At 38.6% G+C, this 23,442-nt stretch overlaps 1 protein-coding gene across 1 annotated transcript; it reads right to left on the bottom strand.

Annotated features, from left to right (window-relative positions):
• Positions 1-8,382: 8,382 nt before the first annotated feature.
• ELK4 (ETS transcription factor ELK4) lies at positions 8,383-23,160 on the bottom strand. The gene is made up of 5 exons (XM_061187423.1): positions 22,975-23,160; positions 17,194-17,409; positions 15,165-16,040; positions 14,282-14,398; positions 8,383-12,508 (listed from the first exon to the last, which is right to left on the bottom strand). Exons 2-5 carry the CDS (start codon positions 17,398-17,400, stop codon positions 12,410-12,412), a joined length of 1,299 nt encoding a protein of 432 aa, XP_061043406.1. The 5' UTR covers positions 17,401-17,409; positions 22,975-23,160; the 3' UTR covers positions 8,383-12,409.
• Between the last annotated feature and the right edge of the window lie 282 nt (positions 23,161-23,442).

Below are 23,442 nucleotides of genomic sequence, written 5' to 3'. Positions count from 1 at the left end.
TGTAATTTAACTATAACTACTCAAAACTCATCACTTCCTAACTTTTTTATACCTATGCTCTTGAAGTTATTTATTGTGCCTGCAGGGTAGAAATATTATATAAAGGTATGCTTCTGTGTATGTCTTTCCAACTCCATTTTCAGTGATAACATGTTAGTGGCTTGAGATCAGCCATGGTGGGAGTATTTACACCACAGAAATTGGCGAAAGCTACAAATCATGGCTTTATTGTCCCCTTGGAGAGCCATCTGATAAACATTTACCAGCATACCACTGCTAATCATCAATGCTAATTGGTCCAGAAGTTGTCTGGGAGAATGGGATAGCGTTTCTGCTTTTCTTACTGACATTGAATGGCTTATAAAAGGTATAGAAAGAGCATTAAGAATTTCTCAAAAATATCTAATTTAAACTTTACATCTTCTATAGGGAAAAAAACTTTTTATATCACGTCAGAATTTTCTTTAACATAAAGCTGGACGACTGACCAATTCGAGCTGTGCAGTATACTGAAAGCAGTGTCTGTCAAGGAGTATCAGCTCCTGTCCAGATCAAATCCTGTAGTAATACAGAGACAGAATGCAAACTCAGCAACTTGGAGCGGGTAAGAGTGCTGAGACTTCTGTAAGTAGTGAAATGGCTATTACAGTGGCTGTTTGTGTGTTAGTTTACCAGCACTTTCTCTGTGTAAATACAAGTGTACATGTATAAATATAAAATAAGTGGATCATGGTTCTCAATAACCTGTCCGAGTGGAGCAGTTCACATGCCCCACACCAAAGGCTTATCCTGGAACCGTCGGCATTGTCATGTTAGCCAGCTCCATCTGCCGTCAATATGGTGTCACAGTGAGAATCTGGCTATAGAGAGAGACCTGGTTCAAGCCCTGGCCTCACCTTGTAGCTATGTGGCCCTGGGCAGATCACTGAGGCTCTTCCAGGCTTGCTTTTTTGTATCTGTAAAGTGACATTTCTAAAAGAACCTTACCCTACCTCAAAGGAATTCTGAAAGAATTAAGTGAATTTGTGTAAAGCAGTTATCATATGCCTGACATAGAAATTTGCTTAATAACTGTTAGCAATTTTTATTTTTAAAACCTCCTCATTAGCAGCTTAGAAACTGTTCATATGTTTGGTACATATTTATTGTAAGTCAAACATCCAAATTCTTTTGAAAGCTGCTGGTCTAGGGGTATAGTTTTAACTATGTCTGTAAATACTTAGAAGTATTAGATGGCAGCCAGACTTACTTGTGCAATCTAACCAGAGTGAGTGACTGACCTGGGGAAAAAGAAAGCAGCTATATTTTTCTTGTGGTTTTTTTCAAGAAAACATCCGTTTTATACAGATTTAGAAAGAAGAATCAATAGCTATATCTAAGGTGATCATGATTAATTTGTGAATATAGAAAACAAGATTGAAACAAATCTAAGAGTACCTTTCCTAAAATAAAATATTTCAAATTTAATAAGCGTGTTGTCCATTATGAAGGACAATTGATCCTTTTATAAAAGCTCAGAAACAAATGACCAAATGTTCCCCAAAGACAGGTTTCTCTCATACTATAGGTTCCCATGGCTGATATTTTAGAAGAAACAAAACTCTCAGAGGGAGGACTGGGAACCACTGTTCCCTCTTACATATGATCAGAATAAGGGGAAGCAGGTAGGTTTTATACCACACTTCAATATCAGTTACAGAGAAAGTAGGCTTTTTTCCTGATCTTCTTTGAAGGGTGTTGACATTTCAGAGTGCTGTGGAATCACCCTGTTCCCAGATTTCCTTCTGCCACTTGGATGTGGGAATCTAACCCATCAGTATACCAGCATCTGGAAGTATACCAGATTCACAGTGACATAAAAAGTCTTTTAGAGAATTCATTTATTCATTTAAAAAAGATTTATTGATCACCTTCTAGGTTTAAAGCACTGATCTAGGTGCAGATACAGCAGAGAGTGGGACAGAAGTCCCTGCCTCACAAAGACAGTAAACAAGTAACATGCCACAGGGTGAGTGATAATTGAGTGCGTAAAGAAAAATAAAGCAGGGAAGGTGGATGGGAAGAGGGAATGTCAAGAGATGCTCCAGTGGCCTTTCTAAAGAGGTGCCATTTATGCAGAAACCGAAATGAGAGGCAGGAGCAACCATCCAAAGACCTGAGGTATTCCTGTCAGGCAGGGGACACAGCAAGTGCAAGGGCCTTAGACTGAATATGCTTATAGCGTCTGAGGAACAGCAAGCAGGCCGGTGTGGCTAAGTGCAGTGAGGAAGTGGGAAGAGTGGCAAATAAGTTGGGGTGGTAGCTGGGGGTTCAGATCATATAAGCCATGGTAGGAATGTGGATTTTTTTTTTTTTTTTTTAGTTAGGTGAGGTTATTGGGAGAGTTGTGGGCAGCAAGGGACATGATCTGATTTACATGTTTAAAAGTAATACTCTGGTTGTTGTGTGAAAAAGAGAGACTGTGGAACAAGGATGAAACTGGGAACACCAGAAAGGGTATAATTGCAGTAAACTATGTAAGAGATGGTGGTGGCTTGGACAATGTTGGTAGCATCAGTAGTCAGAGTGATTGGGTTAAAGTATATTTTGAAAGTCAAACTGACAATTTGCTGATAAATCAGGTGTGGGGCATGAGAGAAAGATGGGAATCAAGGATAACCCCAAAGGCATTTGACTTGTGTTATGGGCATGGGATAAGGCCATTTAACACTGGAAGACAACGGGAGCACTCAAGAGTTGTTTCAGGACATGTTCATTTTATGATGCTATCTTGGATGTCAAGAAGGCTGATAGATATAAAATCTAGAGGTTAAAAGTCAAGCCTGAAGATACAAACTTCGTGGTCACCTACGTATAAAGAATGTTTAAAGCCACGGGACTGAATGAGGTCATCTAGGGAGTAAATGTAGAGAGAGATCGAAGATTGAGCCTTGGGATTCTGCAACACCGAGAGGTTTGAAAAGAAGAACAGGATCCAGCAGAGTAAATGAGAGAAGCAACCAGAGAAGTAGGAGGAAGTTCAGGAGAGAATGTGGTTTCCTGGAAGGCATGTGAAGAATATCTTAAGAAGGAGGAAGTAATCAGTGCTGCTACAAAGTCCCATGTGGACTGAACATCAGCCACTGGATTTGGCAATACGGAAGGTGACCTTGACTAGAGAGGGGTTTCTATCAAATGATGTGTATTCAAAACATATGAGAACCATAAAATCAACTCTGTTCCAGCAACCTCCTTGCCACCAATGCTTGCCACCTAACTTGCACAGCTATTAGAAATTATTGTCCCTGTTTCATTTTTCATTATATAATGCCCTCTTCTTGGAAATTATTCCAAATGAAGTCAACTTCATGGACTCCCTTCAGTTACAGGGTGTATTCCAGTAATTGCAGTGCTTTGTAGTGACAATCAATGTGAAATCTTAAAACTGTTAATGATTATCTCCTACCTAATAATGCCAGCCCTGGAAAATTACCCAATATTAGGATATTCGTTTTATCATTAGATGCATCTATGAAACACAAAGTATTGATAATTGCAAAATAGACATTATGCCTCTCAAAAGAGGACGTGTCAGCAGTCAGAAAGGTTAGAAAATGGTGGATTAAACAGGTTATTTTTACGAAAAGATTTCTTAGAGCTTTTAATATTCTAATATGCACTTCGACTCTCCAAGAGGTGAAGACCCCATTTCCCAATCTTATTCGCCCTCGTGGGACTACTGTTCTAGGCAATGCATTTTGAGAACACTGGTTTAGGGGAATCCAGCAGTCCTAACAAGTGGTTACCACCCACTGTGCTGAGTGAACATTGCCCCATCATCTGAAGGGACATCTCACCAGCGCTAGTGAACTGTCGTCCCCCGCGGGACAGTTTGTTACTCTTATTTTCATCTAGAGATATGAAACAGAGCTCTGATGTGATTTTGCCACCTATTAACCCCACTTGCCCCCATGTATATTTTATCAGACCAGTTCTAAAAAGGCCTAACAACTAACTTCATTTGCTGAACGAACTGAAGTCTCTAGTTTCTAATCTCAAAAACTACGTGAAGAAACAGTGCCTAGAGCAGAAATAAGCAAGAGCTGCTTCTTACAAAGGACTAAAACAAAAGAACCTGATTGATTAAAATTTAAATACTTTTAAAAAATGTAAATAAATTTTAAAAGTAAAATAAAAAGATTTCACAAGGCAAATAATTTTTCTAGCCAGTCAGTCAGTACTCTTTTAATTCCTTTTTATATCAACAGTCATTTTACAGTTTCCCCTTTTCACTACCTATCTCAACACAGGCTTTAAATATTTTAATGTAGATACACATCAAATAGTTGAAGGCCAGGTTTTAATGATTGATAACCTTTGGGAAAGCTGAACTTTCCTTACCCACATTTAGCATAGATGGGAATATAATACACAAAGACTACCTCAATAGATGTGAGAGGAGGGAAATAATTCAGAAAGTCATTTTGTTAAAAATATTTATTTAAAAAAATACAATTGTCCATATCAAGTTGCACATACATCTATTAACATATCTATATAATTTTGGACTTCAGTAAATTTGATACAGTGCTTTCTTAAAGCCAGCTTGCCATTATACAAAGCAGATTCCTCTGACAGTTCTTATATAAAATAGTTTTAAAAAATGTATCATCTTTCTAAAAAGATGCATATCATCATTACAGAATTTAACAATATTTTTGCATAAAACTTGAAGCCATAGAAAAAAAAGAAAGATCACCTGATTGTTTATTCAGAGCAACCCCTTACTATGTCTGGAGGTGCACTGAGTATCAACTACACTTTTCCCTCCTAAAAGCAGCATATTATAAAGCCCTCAAAGTGCCAGCGCATATTCTTCCTCACCAACCTAAACTCTGTAAAGTTTTTTTGCCACACACATGTAGAGCTGAAGGCTCCGGCTACAGCCATACTAACTACCCTAAAACAACATCCCTTAGTTTCCCAACACGTTAAGTCAGACTGCTTAGCTAGAAGATGTGGCAGTTTCTCTCCAGCTGCATCAACAATTAACGTGATTTTAATAAATGTTAGCAGTTACCATCATTTGAATTGCTTTTTTAGGAAAAAGAAAAAGTGATTTTAATACTTCGAAGGTCTCCCTCATGTAAATTACACTGAGATTAATCAAGACAAGTTATTAATGACACTTTAACAGTAATGCAGTCTTTTGGGTAGGTGTGCACTGGCATTATATGTAAGTATTCTGTTTATACAAAAGTAGTGGATACTAGATATTATGAGAGATAAATTTCAATAAAATAAACAAGGGGAAAAATAAACAATGAAGTAACTGTCTTCTCAGCTGAATGAATCGGAGTTTAAGAAAAGCACCCTGACAAGTTCTTATTACAGAGGCCAAACTAAGACGCTGAGGTAAAAGAATACATCTCTCTGTGTTAACACCACAGCAGACATATGCTCTTTTTCTGACTTAATAGATAGGGTGGACGAAAATCAAAAGTTTAACAGTATTTAATTTTCAAGTGATGTCCATACTTGAAGATCCAATAGGGCTCACAGAAAACTATTAGTTTGTTCTTCAAAGGACAAAATCGTACACTTTTTTTAAAAGCCAACTTGATTATCTAGTGAAAAGGGCAGAATTCTAAAAAACTAAGTCAAAAATTTTATTTGCCTCAAACCAAAGCCAACCAGTAGCAAAATGACTGGACTGAGTTTCATATTTAACCTTCCCTACCCACAAAGATAAATGAAACTGCTAGAAGGTAAAAGTGAAGAAATACATATGATTGTGACTAGAAAAGGTCAAATGGCCAAACCAAATAAATAGGCCTCAAGTAATCAAAAATTAATTGCATTCATTTCTATCTTTACATATATGCATCTTAGTTCATTTCACTAATACTGAACAGGGAAGTTCATACAATATGCTACTTTATCACATAAGCAATGAATGTAATGTACACTTAAAGGCCCTTGGTAATACTGCCATCAAAAACAAAAAGTATGAAATGTCTTAGGAGGGACTGTGTCCCCTACCTGACAGACAATAAGCAACAATGATTAAACAGAAAAGAAACTTAAAGTTGGCGAATTCACAAAGTTGAGTATAATCCACCAACTGCAAACCATTAAAAGTCATACATTTCTACAAAGCAGAATATTAAAAGCTTGTAAGTTATTTTAAAGCATCCTAGCCAAAACAGCATACCTTACAGAGCCTAGAATGGCTCATTGGGTAATCCATTTATCCCTTCTCCAAACAGTCTTAAGTTCCAGAAAACATAAGCAAGCAATAACCTTAACTTCCCTGACCCTCAATATCCTCAAGATGAAATTAAACAAAATAATCATTAAGTGCTTCCAGTTATTAAAAACAGAACAGTGCTAATAATGGTGTCCCAAAAAGTGCCAAGTGATTTCATACCAGTATATGGCATTCCCACCCCTGAACTCTAGGCAAGCTTGAATGATGGACTGGCTAGAACTCAGGCCCAGCCACAGGGCACCTCCCCACCCCCAACCCGTCCAGAAGATCCCAGGCCTGTCCTCGCAGGGCTCATAATCCTTGGAGGGGACAAGAACAAGAACGGGCCCTTATGAGATGGGAAACAAGGCAAAGTTGAGAAGACCATTCAGCCCAAGATACACTGAGTTTTCTGCTAATGCTTTTTATGTACAGTTCAAAAGGATGAATAGGCTACAATGCCAGAATTCCTCCACCACTATATCAATCATGGTTAAATCTGTATTTTAGAAATACTACGTCTAGCATAAACCTCCTCTCTGAGAAACTTAGAACCCAACGTAACAAGGATTTAACACAAAAATGTAGAAATTTTTAGAAAGAACATTCTTACTTGCTCAATAATACATGAACATAAGAAAACAGTTTAAGATGACTTTGCTTAGAGTATGTCACATGTAGCACTGTACAGTATTTCTAAAGAGTAGACAAGCAATTAGTCTTTAAGGCCTATGATTCTATGCATTTAAAAAAACTGAAATGTGCAAGGCATTAATTTTTAAAAAGTGACAACTGCAAAGTGCAGCCAATTTTTGTTTTTAAGTTTTAGTATAAAATAGCCTAGGAACCATCCTAGACTAGGATGACCATATGTTCCCTCTGAAAAATAGATTTATTTATACACATACACACAAAGATATACTCAGTCAATACATCAGTATATATACACACACATATATGCACTCAGCCAATCAGAATGACTTGGAAAGAAATGCTCTAGTTTCCCAAAATATTTTAAAATAAAAACTTAAGCCTCCTAAAACTTCTTGATGTGTATTATACTCAAAAGATTAGAGTTCAAGAGACTTACTATGTTTGATTGTATCCCTCATAAATTTTCTTGTTAAAGGTTTCATTTAAAATGTTAACAACAGCCTGAATTTCCTGGTTTCTATAGAAAGCTTAGAGCCAACCTTTCCCCTCTTACACAAACCACTCTGATTTCCATTTTCACAACAGCTAAGTGTGGATGGCAGCACCCTAGAAATTGCTATTTTCTGGCAGGCTGTCAATCTACCACAATTTTTTTTTTTTTCAGAAAAGTAGCTTGAAGAAACTGGCAGCTTCAAATGGAACATTTATACTACATCAATAACTCACCTTTTCAGATCTGCTCTGTTTACAGGTAAAAACATGACTTTCATCCTAACAGGTTCCACCAAGTACGAGAAATGAAATCAAACCGCCTTCTTTTCTTGCTTAATACACCACCACCCACAAGAATTCTAGATTCTAAGATTAAAACTTCAACTTCAGTAAGCAGAGTTCTGATGACACAGAGAAATAACAGGGCACCTTGTTTCAGGCAATGCCAGCAGCATTAAAAACAGTAACAACCCATTTAATTGTTGACCCAAAACCAAGAAGATAATTAACCAAACACTTTCCATCGAACTAATTCTCTGGTCAGAGTACCTGCTCAAGATAATTATGGCTGGCCTCCACTTCACTACTATGAATTGAACAATTAACTTCTCAATTCCATCCTGTCACACCCTCAGATCACAGACTACGTACTTCATGAAGAGTCTAGTTTTCCTGTTGCTGTGGTCCTTCACTCAGAGCTCCAGGCTTCTGCACAGAGACCTGCACTTGTCGCCGTACTTGTTTACACACCTAAGAATGGCACCTCAGCACAATGCTAGATTTCTGGCATGGGTAAATAAAATATATACAATAAATGAAGTGATAGATAGAACAGACCCATCAAGAAAGTATTTATTTCTTCAGATGCCAAAATGTTACCAAAAAAATAATAATAATAAAAAAAAACTTACCAATGCAGCAAGAAAATGGAGGTTGTTATGTATTTTAACATAAAGCAACTTGAAATAATTCTGAAATTGTTGGTAAAATGTAACATTAATAAGGCCAAAAGAAGTTTGAGAGCAGCTAGTAAAATAAAAGTAAATTATAAAGTCACACCTAATATGAAAAGGAAAGAGACAACAGGCTGTCAAAAATAATAAGCATGAAGCTCTGGAAAACATTTGGTAATGGGCTATTTGGCAACATATGAAAAAGAAATTTCTTATGAAAAAGAAATAGGAAATTTCAGAAAGTTGACGACAAGCTCTGCTGAAAAATTCCTAATCTCTACTGGAGATTTTACATAAAAATCAAATCAAATACGTAAAGGATTTCCCCATACATCACAACCAAAGCTTCCACATTGTATTTTTCAAGATTAGACTGACAAACAATACCCTGAGTCAGGGGGCTTTAAAGTAGAGTACATGCCTCCAGGGGGGTGCACAAGACAATCTACTGGGTGCAGGAAAAAAATATTAGAATTTCTACTCAAGATTTATTTTTATGCCATCCTTAATTTCTGTTTTGTGTTATGTCTTATAGTGTACATAGGACTTTAGTATAGCAGTATATAACTTAACATATATACATATAAATTTGCAATAGGGTACTTGTGTTCAAAGCCTTTTATTGATCAAGGTGTGTGTTCAAAAAGGTTGGAGACTGCTTTTCTGAAATGCCAGTGAGTGGCTCTAATGTGCATAAATTCACTAGAAACATACAAAACTGCCCTTGAGAACTTCAGAATCATAACACAAGTTCTGAGATCAGGATGAAACAATGTCATTAGACTAGACATCACACAATGCCAAGTGTGAATGGAACTGAAGTGATAATATCAACAGCCTGCAGTTACAGCTCCAGAATTCCAAGCCTCTGATTTACTGTCTCCTCCAAGCCTAAGTGACGCATAGTATGGAGAAAACTAAAAATTGTGCCATGTAAATAGATTCAACAGTCAGTGCTGCCTTTTTTGATCTCTAATATAGTATGTAAATCTTCAAGGAATTGTAAAAAAAATCCAGTGTAAAAAAAAATCCAGTACCCTTTTACTATAGGCTCATGGGCTTATTTTCCCTATCAAAATCTAAAGAAAAAAATTACTCTAACCTGTATTTTAACCACCAAGATGTAGAAAAATTAAACCTATATTTTAACTCGAAGAAGCATAAGGTTGACCTTTTGAGGGTTTCTGGATTCTTCCATCATGTATAAATTTTTAAAAAGTCAATGGAAGTTTCCACCTTTGTTTGAACACATAAAATATGCCATGAGGAATATTATATCACAAAAGCACTGTGACAAACCAAAAAGAAAAAATTATTTTAGAAATTATGTGAAAATCCACCCTAGGGTGAAATAAATGCAGTGGTTCGCTGGCTGAGTGTGTGGCTCTGAGACAACTGTGCGCCCCCCACTTCTCAACTCCAAGGTGGTGGCTTAAAATCAGCCACAGAGGGAGTAACTAACATCATGGGAATCAGCAAATGCTACAATTTAAGGCCCTTTTTTTCCCTTCAGAGAGCCTGGTGGTTAAACATCTCGCAGCATACAACTGACTAGATATCGGCCAGAGCAAATGAAAAGTTAAGCTAATCACAGCAGAAGTCGCAAAAACTCACTAAACCTGCTCCCCTATCTTAACTTGGGCTACTTTTGCCCACCAGCATTCATCCTGGCAAAGTGACTAGTGATGGATACCAGCTACCGCTACCAAATATAAGTCTCTCCAGTGAATACTGATCTTAAGTGGTATGTCACCTTTTGATGCTAAGAAGAACTCTGTGGATGTTCAAAAAAATACAAAACAGAGACTTTTCCAGGAAGGAGGTAGTTTACAAATAGAACGATCTGCCTCATACACTTGCACTATGGTTGCAGTTTCATTTCACTTAAAAAAGTGAACACATACATACACATGAACACACACACCAACTTCCCCAGAATAGTTGATCTCAAAGAGAAAGCAGATCATCATCAACCTCCTAAGGCCCACACCTCTCAGAGACTTCTGGGAGAGGTTTATAGGCAGAGGACTCACTAAAACTGGTTCCTAGGAAGTTGCTTTGACTGAGTTTTAATGGTGCCCTTGGTTCCAGGCACCCCTGTGCTGAGACGGTTAATTATCAAAGATACTATCTATGAAAACAAACCAATGGCTTTTCTCCTTTGACTCAAAATAAGATACTTTTGTGCTTTCAAAATTTAAAATATCTAGTTAAATCAAGCCATCAATATTTACTTATCTAATGTACAAAATGTGAATTAACCTAATAAAAACTAGTCCAAAGTGCTGCTGAGCAGTCTAATTTCAAAGAGGCATGCAAACGAAATGATTCAATGTGGAAAGAAAATCCAGTATGTCTGTTCCCCATCACTACTGAACACTACCTTTCAACACTGCTATTGCACATCTCAGGAACAGAACTTTTCAGCTGATAACCACAAATGAACCAGTAACAGGTCTCCAACACTACAAATATAAAGGCAGCTCCCTGAATACTGTCCTTCTGCTACTAATGAACTAGCATAGACATCTTATGCTAGAGTTTCTCCATACTGTATAAAACAAAGTGAACTTGATATATCTGGAAGATGCTGGTTTATAGCAGTGTCACTTTGAGCCCTCAAGTCCTTACTACTCCCTTATTCCATTTACTTCAGGTGGTTAATTATAGGAACTATTTCTAGGGTTAAAAGACTAGTTTAATGGGCAGGGTGGTGGTGATGGTAGCAGCATATCATCTGATCCTGGACTTTAAAGCCAAGTTTTTCAAAAGACTCAACTGTGATGTTGGTATCAAATCAGTTTAGGGGATCAACAAATCTGTCTGCACCTGGCACTGATTACTACATGGTAATATTTTATAAATTTGGTAGAGATGAAGGCCTAAGTTTTTCATTACTAATATGAATAATCCAATCCCTATGTATGAGCATTGCCAAATGAACTCTGCTCCTTCCTTATTAAAAAAAAAAAAAAACCTCAAAGAAATAAGCATATCTTTACTTCACTACAGATTTGGAGGCTTCACTTTGCTTTTCATCTTCCTAATTACATTGTTAAAACTATCACAACCTCTAACAACCTTAAATTTAAAAGACAAATATACAGTAGAAAATGGGATAAAATGAACAAAGAAAAGGGTCCTTCATGCCGGTACCTTCCAACTGAGAAAAGCCCTACATGTTGTTTCAAGTTATTCAATTGAATCTTTGACTCAGAGATGCCTCAAAATTTCAAACCCCAGGTTCATCTCCCTAAAAGCCATCATTTACCATACTGTATTCCGTGGGTGTGTAATCATACCACCTAGAGAGCAGATGACATTTCTGTGCCAGCTATGGGGTCCCATATTCTTACTGGTTGTTCCAAATACTGTTTTAAGTCCCCGGTTTAAAAATCTCCCTATGTGGGAATAAACTAGCTCTATGCTCTGTTGACAGGTTCAGACAAGATCACACATATGGCTAAGAGATCCACCCTGAATAAATGTAAATAAGATGTCTTTTTGTGGAATTGCTTACATATGTTATAGTTCATAGCAAAACAGAATCTACCCAACAGTCCTGCTCCAATCTTACTTTGTGTGAATAGGAATGATTCTTTTTCCTCCACTGCTTATGCACAACTCAATATTCAACAGAGCACATTAAGTCCTAAAGATATGGCCCATTTCATTTAACTAATATTTCTTTATATAACATGCTCAAAGCATAATTTTTTTCCTGGCCAAAGGGTCCCAATAAGGCAGGAGGAGTAACTTTGTTCTTAATTCTCTTGCAAAGCATAGCTAGCTGCTAAACCCCACCAAAAATTTCTTTAACACAAAGTTCAAAATATTTTTTAAAAAGAAAGAAAAAGAGGGAGGTGGAGTCTGGACTCCAATTAAGGCATTTTTATACACAGTCTAACTTGGGTCCTATTCAAAGGGAATCCTAAAAAAGCATTTTTAATGGGGAATGGCAGAAATCACAATAGTCTATTATCAGCATTGTGACGTATCAATTGCTCACTTTAAATGTAATCATGTTGGGTGTCTTTCTGTTTCTTTATTCCTTAGTTCTCTCATCCCACAAGTGCATAGGTTATGTTTTCTGTAGATCTGGGGAAAATGGGCCAGGGGTGGAAGGTCCATCCAGGCCAGACAGAGTGAACGGCCCATGACTGTTCAGCACAGAAGGAAACTGAGAAAGAAAATAAAACACATTATCATCCTATTATGCAACCCTAAATTTCACTTTCTGTCCCTATTATATTCCCTGAGGCAGAACATGACATCCACCTGCAGTGGCTCACAAGACAAAGGCAGTAATTGTTTATCATGGAAGAATATGATGTCACAAAAACTTTAAAAAAATTGTTTGTCTTACATGTTAAATATTAACACCCTCCAGCGTACCTTGATGGAATGGAAAGAACAAGCCTATACTTTCCCTCAGATGCTAAGGTACACAGGTTCACACTTTACTTCAAAATGAAGGTTTTAGAAAGTTCAGTAAATGACAGCATGCACTACAGAGTATAATTCAATTGTATAGCAAATCACAGACTATCAAAAAGAGGTCCAGAAGGAGATGCCCATCTCTTAACTGCTGCAAATAGTTGTAGGGTGCTCATCCTAGAAAAGGGCTCCCCATCATGTATTCTGAGACCAAATTTATATGGAGATTCCAGGCTGAAGCTACATGAGCACTATGACTTTCTCTCTATAATTCAATTATCTGTTTGTGAGAGGCGAAGAAAAATGTAAAATGAAATATGGAAAATTCTCAACACTCTATTCAATAATTTATAAGTTTTTGCAAAAAACAAATTGCAGAAGTAGTAAGATTTTTAATTTTCTTTCTTTTTTCCCCCCTCACCATTCCATTTCCAAAAGAACAAATGAAAATTTAAATTACAAAATCTAAGAAAATCTCCCAGGGAGTCACCCTTGAATAAGTGAATGAATCAACTACAAGAAAGCCTACAGGTTATAAAGTCTAGATGTTCTGGGCAAAATAATGGTTTAAAGCTGTGAGACCGGGACTTCCCTGGTGGTCCAGTGGTTAAGAATCCACCTTCTAGTGCAGGGCACGAGGGTCCGATCCCTGGTCGGGGAACTAAGATCCCACATGTCGCGGAGCAACTAAGCTAAGCCCGTGCGCCACAGCAAGAGAGCCCAACTCGAGAGAAGCCCATGTGCTGCAACTACTGAGCCCGTGCGCTCTAGAGACCACGCGCCACAACCAGAGAAGCCCGCACGCCACCACAAAGAGCCCACGTACTGTAACAAAGACCCAGCACAGACAAAATAAAATTAAAATAAATAAATAAATACCTTAAAAAAAAAGATTAAAAATACCTGCCTTGCAGGGTTTAAATAAATAAATAAATAAAGCAAGCTGTGAGACCTTTCCTAAGATCTTGGTTAAGAGGTAATACAATATTCTTTTTTAAAAATATATATATTTAAAATGCTGATGAATATCAATTCTGAATGAGGGGGGAAATGGGAGTATTTGATATACTATTCTCAAGAGTTTTCTCTATTTTTTTAAAATCCTCAGTTAAAAGGGGAAACCCCTCTAAAATATATATATATATATATATATATATATATATATATATATACACACACACACACATTTTCTTTTTTTAGAAAAGAGGATTTCTAGCATTTAAAATGACCAAAAAAAAAATTGGATGGGCTCAAAATCTACTACAGTTTTAAACAATTCTTGGTCTAATTCAAATGTATGGGATAGTAAACAATGAAAAGGAAACTCTGCCGTGAATATTTATCTGAGTTGTTTGCTGGCCAGAAAATGAACACTTAGAAATTCAAAAATAAATCTAAGGAATACTTATTAAGTAGAAGTTTTACAATGATTAACTGAAGAGTGGATACTGCCTTTTTGCCTCTTTCTTCATTTACCACACCCCAATTATAGAAGACAAGCTTTTATGTAATTTACCTGGAAAAGTGTGTTAGCACCTTGTAGCCTGGCTGGACTTAGGGGAGCAACAGGGCTGAGAGTACTCCAAAAGTGGATACTGGAGAGCAAGGGGCTCGGAGTCAGTAAGATGGGCGTCTGCAATACACAAACCAAAAATATAACTAAATGGCTTATCAGGATTATGTTTACCCTTGTAATATACAAATAGCTCTGAATCCAAATATTGTCCTATTCTCCACTCCAAGCATCTCCAAGTCGGAAATCTTATCATGAGGAAAAACTCAGAAATTACTTTTACAACCCAGGTAAGATAAAGGTCAAAATATTTTCTAACCCGTTTTTGGTAGAATCTTTTTCAAATAGAAAAACAAAACCAATCTGAATTTTGGTATGGAGAAATTATGGGTAACTGAGTCACAAACATATTTTCCCCTTAATAATGCGTAGGTCTGGGAGTAATCTAACTATTTAAATGTTATATGAGATAAGCAAGTTAAGAAATAGCTAATGAAAATAACTGCACAAACTTGTAAGGACCTCAGTATCTGTTGTCTTCTAACTTGAGATTATCACTGTTGTTTTATAAGACCCCCCCCCCAAAAAAAAGGGAGAGAGAGAGAGGGAATATACTTATTTTCTTTAGGAGAAAGTGGAAAAACCAAATACTTATTTACTTGTAGAACAATGAATTTTTTAACACAATACTCCAAACCTTTTATTTTGACAATCCTAATTGAGGTGAGGAATTGGGTTACTTTCACAGGGTCATATAACCTTCTGTAAGGCAAGCCTACGTAGCCAAATGAGAACTTGAGGTTATAAATTCTGGATTTGTTTTAAAAGGTGAGTAAAAACAAACAAAACAAAAAAAATGCGGCACTAATAAGAAAGAAAGTGTTACCTGTGAAAAAAGTGCTGGCGTAAGAGAAGCTGTAGGGAGAGATGGGCTTAATATTCCCAGTGGGCTTGGATCACTGCCCGTGATCACCAGGGTTGGTGCCAGCTCTAACCCCTTGGGTTTCTTGGACCTTGATGAATTATTTGTTTTGTCCTTTTCTGGCAAAGCCAAATCCTGGTCTTTAGGCTCCAGGGACAAGTCCTCTGGAAGTTCCATTGGCTGAGAAGCCACTGATTCCATGTCTGTGTCCATATCTGGGTTGGAACTCAGAGGTGGTGAAGGTGTTCTAGAAGGCTCCTGCAGAGGGGACACGGACGAAATAGGTGGTGTGGTGGTAAAAGCGGCAGTTACGCTAGAGGCAGAAGTTGGTGCTTCCAGAGAAGGCAGTCTGGGGGAAGCCAAATTCTCCAACGCTTGCATAGTTTCTTCTGAAGATGGAGAAATACTTGGCCCAGTTGAAATGGCAGCAGCAAGAGGTTCAACTGGTGGCTTTTTGGCAGGTGTGGTTACAAATTTGATAACAGATGGTGTTGGCTCCTGAGGAGATTTTTTCTCTGCCAATTTCTCAGCTGGATTCTCAACTTTTATAGATTTGAAAAGCTTCCTGTTGGAGGAGTTCAAAGAGTTGAGAGTAAATGAAGAATATAAGCCAGAGTGTATGTAGTCATTGCGGCTAGAGGTCTTGGCACCAGGCTGTGGTGGCTTCTCTTTCCCACCATTCTCCACATCTTTGGAACTGTTGCTGCTGAGTTCACTGACGCTTAAAGCTTCACAGTCTCCCTCAGCCCTGCCTACTGTCATCGGATCCATGTTCAAAATCTCTGGGTACGAGACAAACTTGTACACAAACTTCTGACCATTCACTTTTTTAATGATATTCTGTAGATAAATAAAATAAGCACTCTTAGACTTTCTTAAACTTTTCTTAAGCATTTCTTAAACTTTACCCACCCCCCCATGAAAAAGCTGACCTAATGGGGTTCTCTATTTGATAGGTAGTTTACTTGAAAGCTTCAAAATCATCTAAATTTATCTAGCCATACCAAACACAGTTCCTACTATTATGGAGTACAAGTTAAAAACATTTAAATGTCTTATTAACAACTGAACTAATATGTTACATAAAAGCTGAAAGATTTTAATTGCTTAACACTGTCAGCCAAGTATCTGTATGAACTCAAAAATTGCTGAACTGCAATCTCAAACAACTCCAAAGGTACAAGCCATTCACATCCTGAGGAAGCAAAAAAGAATTCAGAATATTACTTCTGCTAAGGTTCCTACTTCCTTCAGAAACTCCAGCTGTTTCTTACCTCATCTCTCCATACAGGAAAGCTGATAACATCAACCACTCAAAGGTGAAAGAAATTAAGATCCCAGCTTCTCACTTTAATTCTACCCATTTGAGCCATTTATTTTACTTCAGTGCCCAAGAATGTATTCAAAATAATAAGAAATTAAACAACAAAATTTTAACTAAGAAATCACATCTAAGTATTAACAGCTATTCTTTAAGGTATTAATTTGTGTTCCAGGTTAAACTAAAAAGTAAAAATTAAGTAGAGCTAAAAAAATGAGTAAATATGAGATAATTTTTAAAGTAAATTATGATATAAACAAGAGTATTTATTCATCCTCAAGAATCTCAAATTTCCTTTTCCTTATTCCAACTCTATAATCATTTTTTCTTTAAAGACAACTGTAATTAGGAATAAAATATGAGCAATGGGAGTTGGGTACTGAATAAGAATTTGCAGAAATACACCTGGAACATTTACATCTGTCATCCTAATTCCAAACTGCTGAAGCTGTAAAATAAATTGAATGAAAATAAACCAGAACAGTGATCATTTCACAATGTATACGAATATCGCATCATTATGTTGTACACCCAAAACCAATATAACTTTATGTCAATTATACCTCAATTAAAAAAAATTTCTTTTAATAAATAAATAAACCAGGACATTAGTACCTCTAACCTCACCAGAAGAGAAGGATCAATTCTTGTTTTGAGGTGGATGTGTATTACCTTCACATAATAGTATCTGAGGGCTCGGCTGAGTTTGTCATAATTCATATTAGGCTTGTTCTTTCGAATCCCCCAGAGACGAGCCACCTCTTCTGCCTGCAAAAGCTTGAACTCCCCATTATTAGAGGTCCAGCAGATCATGTGATCGTTCTGAGGCTCCTTTAGGAGCTGAAGGAGGAACTGCCACAGGGTGATAGCACTGTCCATAGCAATGAGCTGAAAGAGGCATCGAATAAGATACACAATTAACAGCCAACCGTATATGTCAGACACTGTTTTAAGTACTCTAACTGTATTAGACTAATTACTCATTTTATCCCCACAACAATCCTATAAGACAGATACTACTGCAGCCTCATTTTACATGTGAAAAAACTGATTCATTAAAGAGTTAAGTAACTTGTCTAAGGTCACACACGTAAATGGTGGAGCTGAGATTTAATAAACGCAGGCAATCTGGATCCAGAGTCCAAACTCTTAAGCATGCCACGCTGCTTAAGAAAAGTCTTGCTGTGAGATAAAGCTAGTTTTATAAATTGCAGGAGCAGACTGACGAATGCCAACCAGTAGAGTATCACTGTTATTAAATTTTATCTTAAAAACTCATTGTCATATTCTCCGAGGAGACCACCATTTCAGCATCTATCTAAATTAGCCCAGCTGGTTTATTTGCCAGGATATGTTGTGTGTCTCAGGGTGGCCCAGAGGTATAGGGAATAATCTACTTTTGCTCCACTGGTATTTCTCCTCCAAATAGTTTCCATTATCATAAATGTAATTTACACATAAATTGGCAGCACTGAAAATTCAGCAAAATGTTCCCTAAGTTACAAGTCCTGTCACCATTCTGTCCACAGGGATTCCACCTGCATAGATCCTCCTTTTATTTGATTAGCAACCTTTATTTGATTATCAAGACTGGAACTGAAATATCTTTCAGTATCTCAAGTTTTAGGATCTTCCTATTTAGGCCAGAGTTTCCTAAATTCAGCACTACTGATATTTTGGGCCAGACTATTTTTTGTTCCTGGACGCTGTCCTGTGCATTGTAGTTTAACAACATCCCTGGCCTCTACCGACTAGATGCCAGTAGCACCTCCTGCCCAATTTGGCAATCAAAATGTCTGCAGGCATTGCCAAATGTTCTCCTGGGGGGACCATATCATCTCAGTTAACAACCATTGGTTTAGGCAATGGAGCAGCAAGGAAATGTTCTCACAAAGTTATTTTCCTCACAAAAACTTCAAAACACCTTGTTTATAAGGAAGAATTTTTTTTAAAATATTTTTTAAACATCTTTATTGGAGTATAATTGCTTCACAATTGTGTTAGTTTCTGCTTTATAACAAAGTGAATCAGCTATACATATACATATATCCCCATATCTCCTCCCTCTTGCGTCTCCCTCCCACCCTCCCAGGAAGAATTCTTTAGGGCATAAACTCTGGCCATATATAAGCACATTCTAAAAAGTCTATAATTGAACTTAACACACACACACACACACACACACAGCAAAAAACCTTCCTTTTTAAATCTATGAATTAGATCTCACTGGATTAGAACAGGACTTAAATGAAATCAATTCTGTTAAAATACTGTAAAAACAGGTAAATTGACTACATCAAAATTTAAAACTTTGTGCTGCAAACAATACCATCAAGTGAGATGACAATCCTTGGAATGGGTGAAAGTATTTTCAAATAATAAGGGACTTTCATCAAAAAAGTATAAAGAATCCTTACAATTAAAAAACAAACTGAAAATAGGCCAAGGATTTGAAAAGACATTTCTCCAAAAAGTAATGCAAATGTCCAATAAGCACATGAAAAGATGCTCCGTGTCATTAGTTATTAGGGAAATTAAAATCAAAACCACACAAGATACCACTTCACACCTACTAGAATGGCTATAATCAAAAAGACAGATGATAAGTGTTGGCTAGAATGTGGAGAAAAGTGAAACCCTCATACATTGCTGATGGGAGTGTAAAATGGTGCAGCCACTTTGGAAAACCGTTTGGCAGTTCCTCAAAATACTAAACATAGAGTTACCATATGACCCAGTAATTCCACTCGTAGGTATATGCCCAAGAGAAATGAAAATATATGTCCACACAGACACTTACACAGGAATGTTCACAGTGGTATTCATAATACCCAAAAAAGTAGAAACCACCCAAATGTCCAACAACTGACAAGTGGACAAGCAAAATGTAGTATAACCACAGAGTGGAATATTAGCCAGAAAAAGGAATGAAGTACTGATATGGGCTACTTCAGTGGATGAACCTTGAAAACATTACCCTAAGCGAAAGAAGCCAGCCATTTATATGAAACGTCCAGAATAGGCAGAAAGTAGATCAGTGGTTGCTTAGGGCTGGGAATGGGGAATGGGTGGGGAGAAGAAAAGGGGAGTGACTGTTAATGGGGTGATGAAAATATTCTAAATTTAGATCGTGGTGGTGATTATACAACTCTGTGAATATACAAAAACCACTGAACTGTACTAAGTAGGTGAATTTTATGGTATGTGAATTATATCTCAATAAAGATGTTAAAAATAAACAATACAAAAGTTAGGCCTGAGAAACCTAACTCTAACTATGTACAACTCACAAAGGGTCAACAATGTCTGCTTCCAAAAAGGGCAAAGATGAGGAACTATACTAGAAAATACCTGAGTTTCTGTAACTTTTCTGAGACTTTCAAAAAGTCCTCCAATTATCCTCAGCTATCACTTCGAAGCTGGTTATACAGAGATACTGTCATCCAAAAGTAGAGTTGGGAAAATAATAAAGAATAGAATAGGGGAGATGCCTCCCACATTTACAGAGTTAATGGAGAAACTGAGACCATGAATCTAAGTCTCTTTCATCACAGTCATACACTCTGTTCATTAGGGAAACCACTTCCCTAGATGGATAAAAGCATTCACATCACCAGTGGGTTGTAAAGAAGTATTACATTATTAGATACTAAGTGATAATAATGTACAAATATGAAATGCTACTTTAATGCTAAATAACTATGCTCACTAGAAATCATAGTTTCCCATAGCCTCACTTAAGCTGGGTTAAAATAGAGGTTTTATATTATATCCATCAAGTATTGGGCGGGGAGGTGGGGGGTGGGGGGTCCCTGCCATTTCTCGGACTTTACTGCAGAGGCTTTTCTTCTGATAATGCCTGTTCATGGCAAGTTACTTTTTAACTACATGTTTCCCATTTAAACAATTATTTGTTAGTCTAAATCTGTTACAACTACTTCCCAGTAAATTTCAGCTTAACCAGAGAACTCAGTCTCCACATTTCCAGACATCATCTTCATTATCAACAATGCTTACAGCAGTGTGTGAGTATGTGTGAGAGAATGATAATGGTGGTGATGTTGAAGCTAGAAAGGAGGGGAAGAGGAGAGAGGAGGAAAGAAGAAAGTGAACGGGGCAGAGAACCGGAATCTCAAGACTATTACAAATTTGGTGCCTGTAATTCCATTTATTTTTGGAAAAATTCCCCAAACCAAATCCTAGAGTCTTAACGCCTATCATGCAGATAGTGCTTGAGCCCTACAAGTTTATAATGGCTAAGCAATACATGCAAAAAGAAAGAAATAACCATCAGCATCTCCACAATGAGTACACAAGTGCCATCCTGAGCAAATGGGAGGTGTTCCCAAGGTGGTGTGGGTTTACCTTCCACCTCTCCCTTTGGTTATTAGGAGAGAGTGTGTACTGAGCCAAACGCTGGTGGGGCTGTTGCATACTGCAGGGCAGAACCCAACTGTGTGGAAAACGCTGCAGCTTCTTTAGGGTACTTCACAGTGCGTCGGGGATTGGAAATGGTTGTGAAAGAAAATGGGCACTGTGGTTTTGGACTTAAATACTGGAAAAAAAATTTCTTTTGCGAAAAACTAACAAAGACATAAAATGGACATCCTCAGTGGGTACTTTAAAGGAATATTTTACTCATTCAATTTTGATATCAGTTTATTCTTTGACTGAAAAGGTGGTGAACCACTGGGCATATAGTTAAGCTGAACCTCTTCATTTTAGTTCCTAAAAGTGTGCTATTAATATGAAATTCAACAATTTCTTCAGCCATAAAAGAGAATTAAAGGAAAAAAAGTTACAGAAGTTATTTAAAATTACAGAGTGAAATAAAGTCAAAAATATTAAATACTTTTATTCTTATTATCTATCAGTCAAAAAACCCCAAAACCCTTTCTTTTTCTTCTCATGAAATTCTCAATGTTTCTACAATTACAGTTTTTTCCAAAAGTTACAGTTTTAAAAGAGATTTTTAGTAGAAGTATAATGAGGGAGGGAAATACTTAACTGATCCAAGTGAAGGAATCTGATTTTTGAGGAATTAAATGTGGAAAACATAACTGATTCTAACTTAACACTTCAAAGACAGTAGATGAGTCCCTGTGCTAAAATGAAAGAAGGAGCATGTTGAAGTAACTCATTAGGGAAAGGAAGCCTCTATTAAGTGAAACCTTTCCCACCCTAAACATGTTTACAATACACATAGTCCAGCTGCTGTGGTGACCCATGGCCCAACTATTTTTCAGAAACAGTAGCTAAGACCCCAAAAATAAATGTCTCCAAATTCAGAGTGCTGCTTAAGTAAAACAAAAGCAAATTATGAAATGTATCAAGACTAGTTTCGACTTAAAATCATCGTAGTTGTCAAAAAGTAATCTGGTGTATCTAACTGTACAGTATCCTATACTAACAGAATATTAAAAGTGTACTGTTACATTACCATAAAACTTAAAAACAACATTTCCCTAAATGTATTCCACTTACGCAGTTTTAACATTTAAACAAAATTAAAGAGGGGAGAGTTCCTGAGGGGGAAAACTGAATCACAATACATTTTAATGAAAACACCACTGACAGTCTTAAATACTGAAGCACCAAGTTTTCCACGCAGTGGGGCGGTGAGTGGGAGATGGCAAAGAGGGAGGGAGGCTCTGATCCACCAACCAAAGAGATGGGTGAACCGTTCTGATGAGGAATAAAATTCCAGAGTCTTTCTTTAAATGCCCTAAACTTCAAATAGCAATAGCTTGGGAAAAAGCCAACCGTGTATCGTTTGACTACTTCAGTCAACAATGCCCTTTATTTCCTGCCAAAGCCAGTTAATAGTCAGCCCCCAAAAGATGTTTCCAATTGATCTTAGGAATGAAGAAGCCACCAGCCTCGCGGCAGCTGTACATTAAGCGGAAAGTAAAGAGGGGAGGGGGTTTGCGGGAGAGAAATAGAAAAAGAAATGAAACTTGACACCGGATGAATAGCGAGCTTGGGGAGAGGAAGAGACACGGATGACCGTGTGCCCCCGAGGAGATCAAAGTCCGGGGGAAGAGCCGCAACCTCACCGGGCCTGGGTAAGCACTGAATTACTGTACTTTCACTTTCCAACTTCCTGTCACTACATAAAGTCAGAATTGCTCCCCTCTTGCCCCTCCCAAAAAAAACATCACTGCCACCTTTTGCCCCAGGGACCTCGCGGCACCAAATAAGGGGCGAAGAGAGCGGAGCGCGGCGCGCCGCATCTACCTGCGCGCCTCGGCGCTAGGGCCGCCTGAGCGGGCGGGGCGGGGCAGGGGCGGATCCCTAGGGGAGCGCGCGCCGCAGCCCCCGCGCCCGCCCCCGCGCGCTCGTTTCCTGTTGTGCAGCGAGCCCCTCGCCCCCGCCCGTGTTCCCCGCCGTTGGCGGGCCTCAAGACCCCGACGGGGCGCGGGGTGGACGGGGCGTGCGGGGCTGGCCGCTCACCGAGGCCACGCGCGGGGCTCCCTCTGGGTCTTCGCCTCGAACACGATGCTCCTCTCCGCCCGCCGCCTTCTCAAGCTGGGAACTCGAGGATGGCGCGGCAGCCGCTGCGACCGCCGCGGCGGAGCCGGAGAAGGCGCCGGCGGCCGAGCCAAGCCCGCGGGGTGCCCGCAGCCGCCCGCATCTCCCGCCGCCGCCGCCGCACCCGCCGCGGCTTCTCGCGCCCCGCCCTCCCCGCCCTCCCCGCCCCGCCCCCACACGCGGCGGCGGCGGCGGCGGCGCGGGTCGTCGGGGCCGCTACCCGCCGGGCGCGCGCTCGGGGCGTTCCTCGCCGCGGCCGAGCTTGCCAATCGCTCCGCGGCCGCCGCCACTCTCAAACCCCCCGGCTGCGTTGGGGCCCCTCCCCGACGCCGGAGCTGATGCGCGTCACTTCCGGGTCGGGAAGGGAGGGGCCAGCAGCAGAGGGGTCTG

This window comes from Eubalaena glacialis, chromosome 3 (assembly GCF_028564815.1).
Source record: "Eubalaena glacialis isolate mEubGla1 chromosome 3, mEubGla1.1.hap2.+ XY, whole genome shotgun sequence".
Lineage (NCBI taxonomy): Eukaryota > Metazoa > Chordata > Mammalia > Artiodactyla > Balaenidae > Eubalaena > Eubalaena glacialis.
This window is presented reverse-complemented; position numbering and strand designations above follow the sequence as displayed.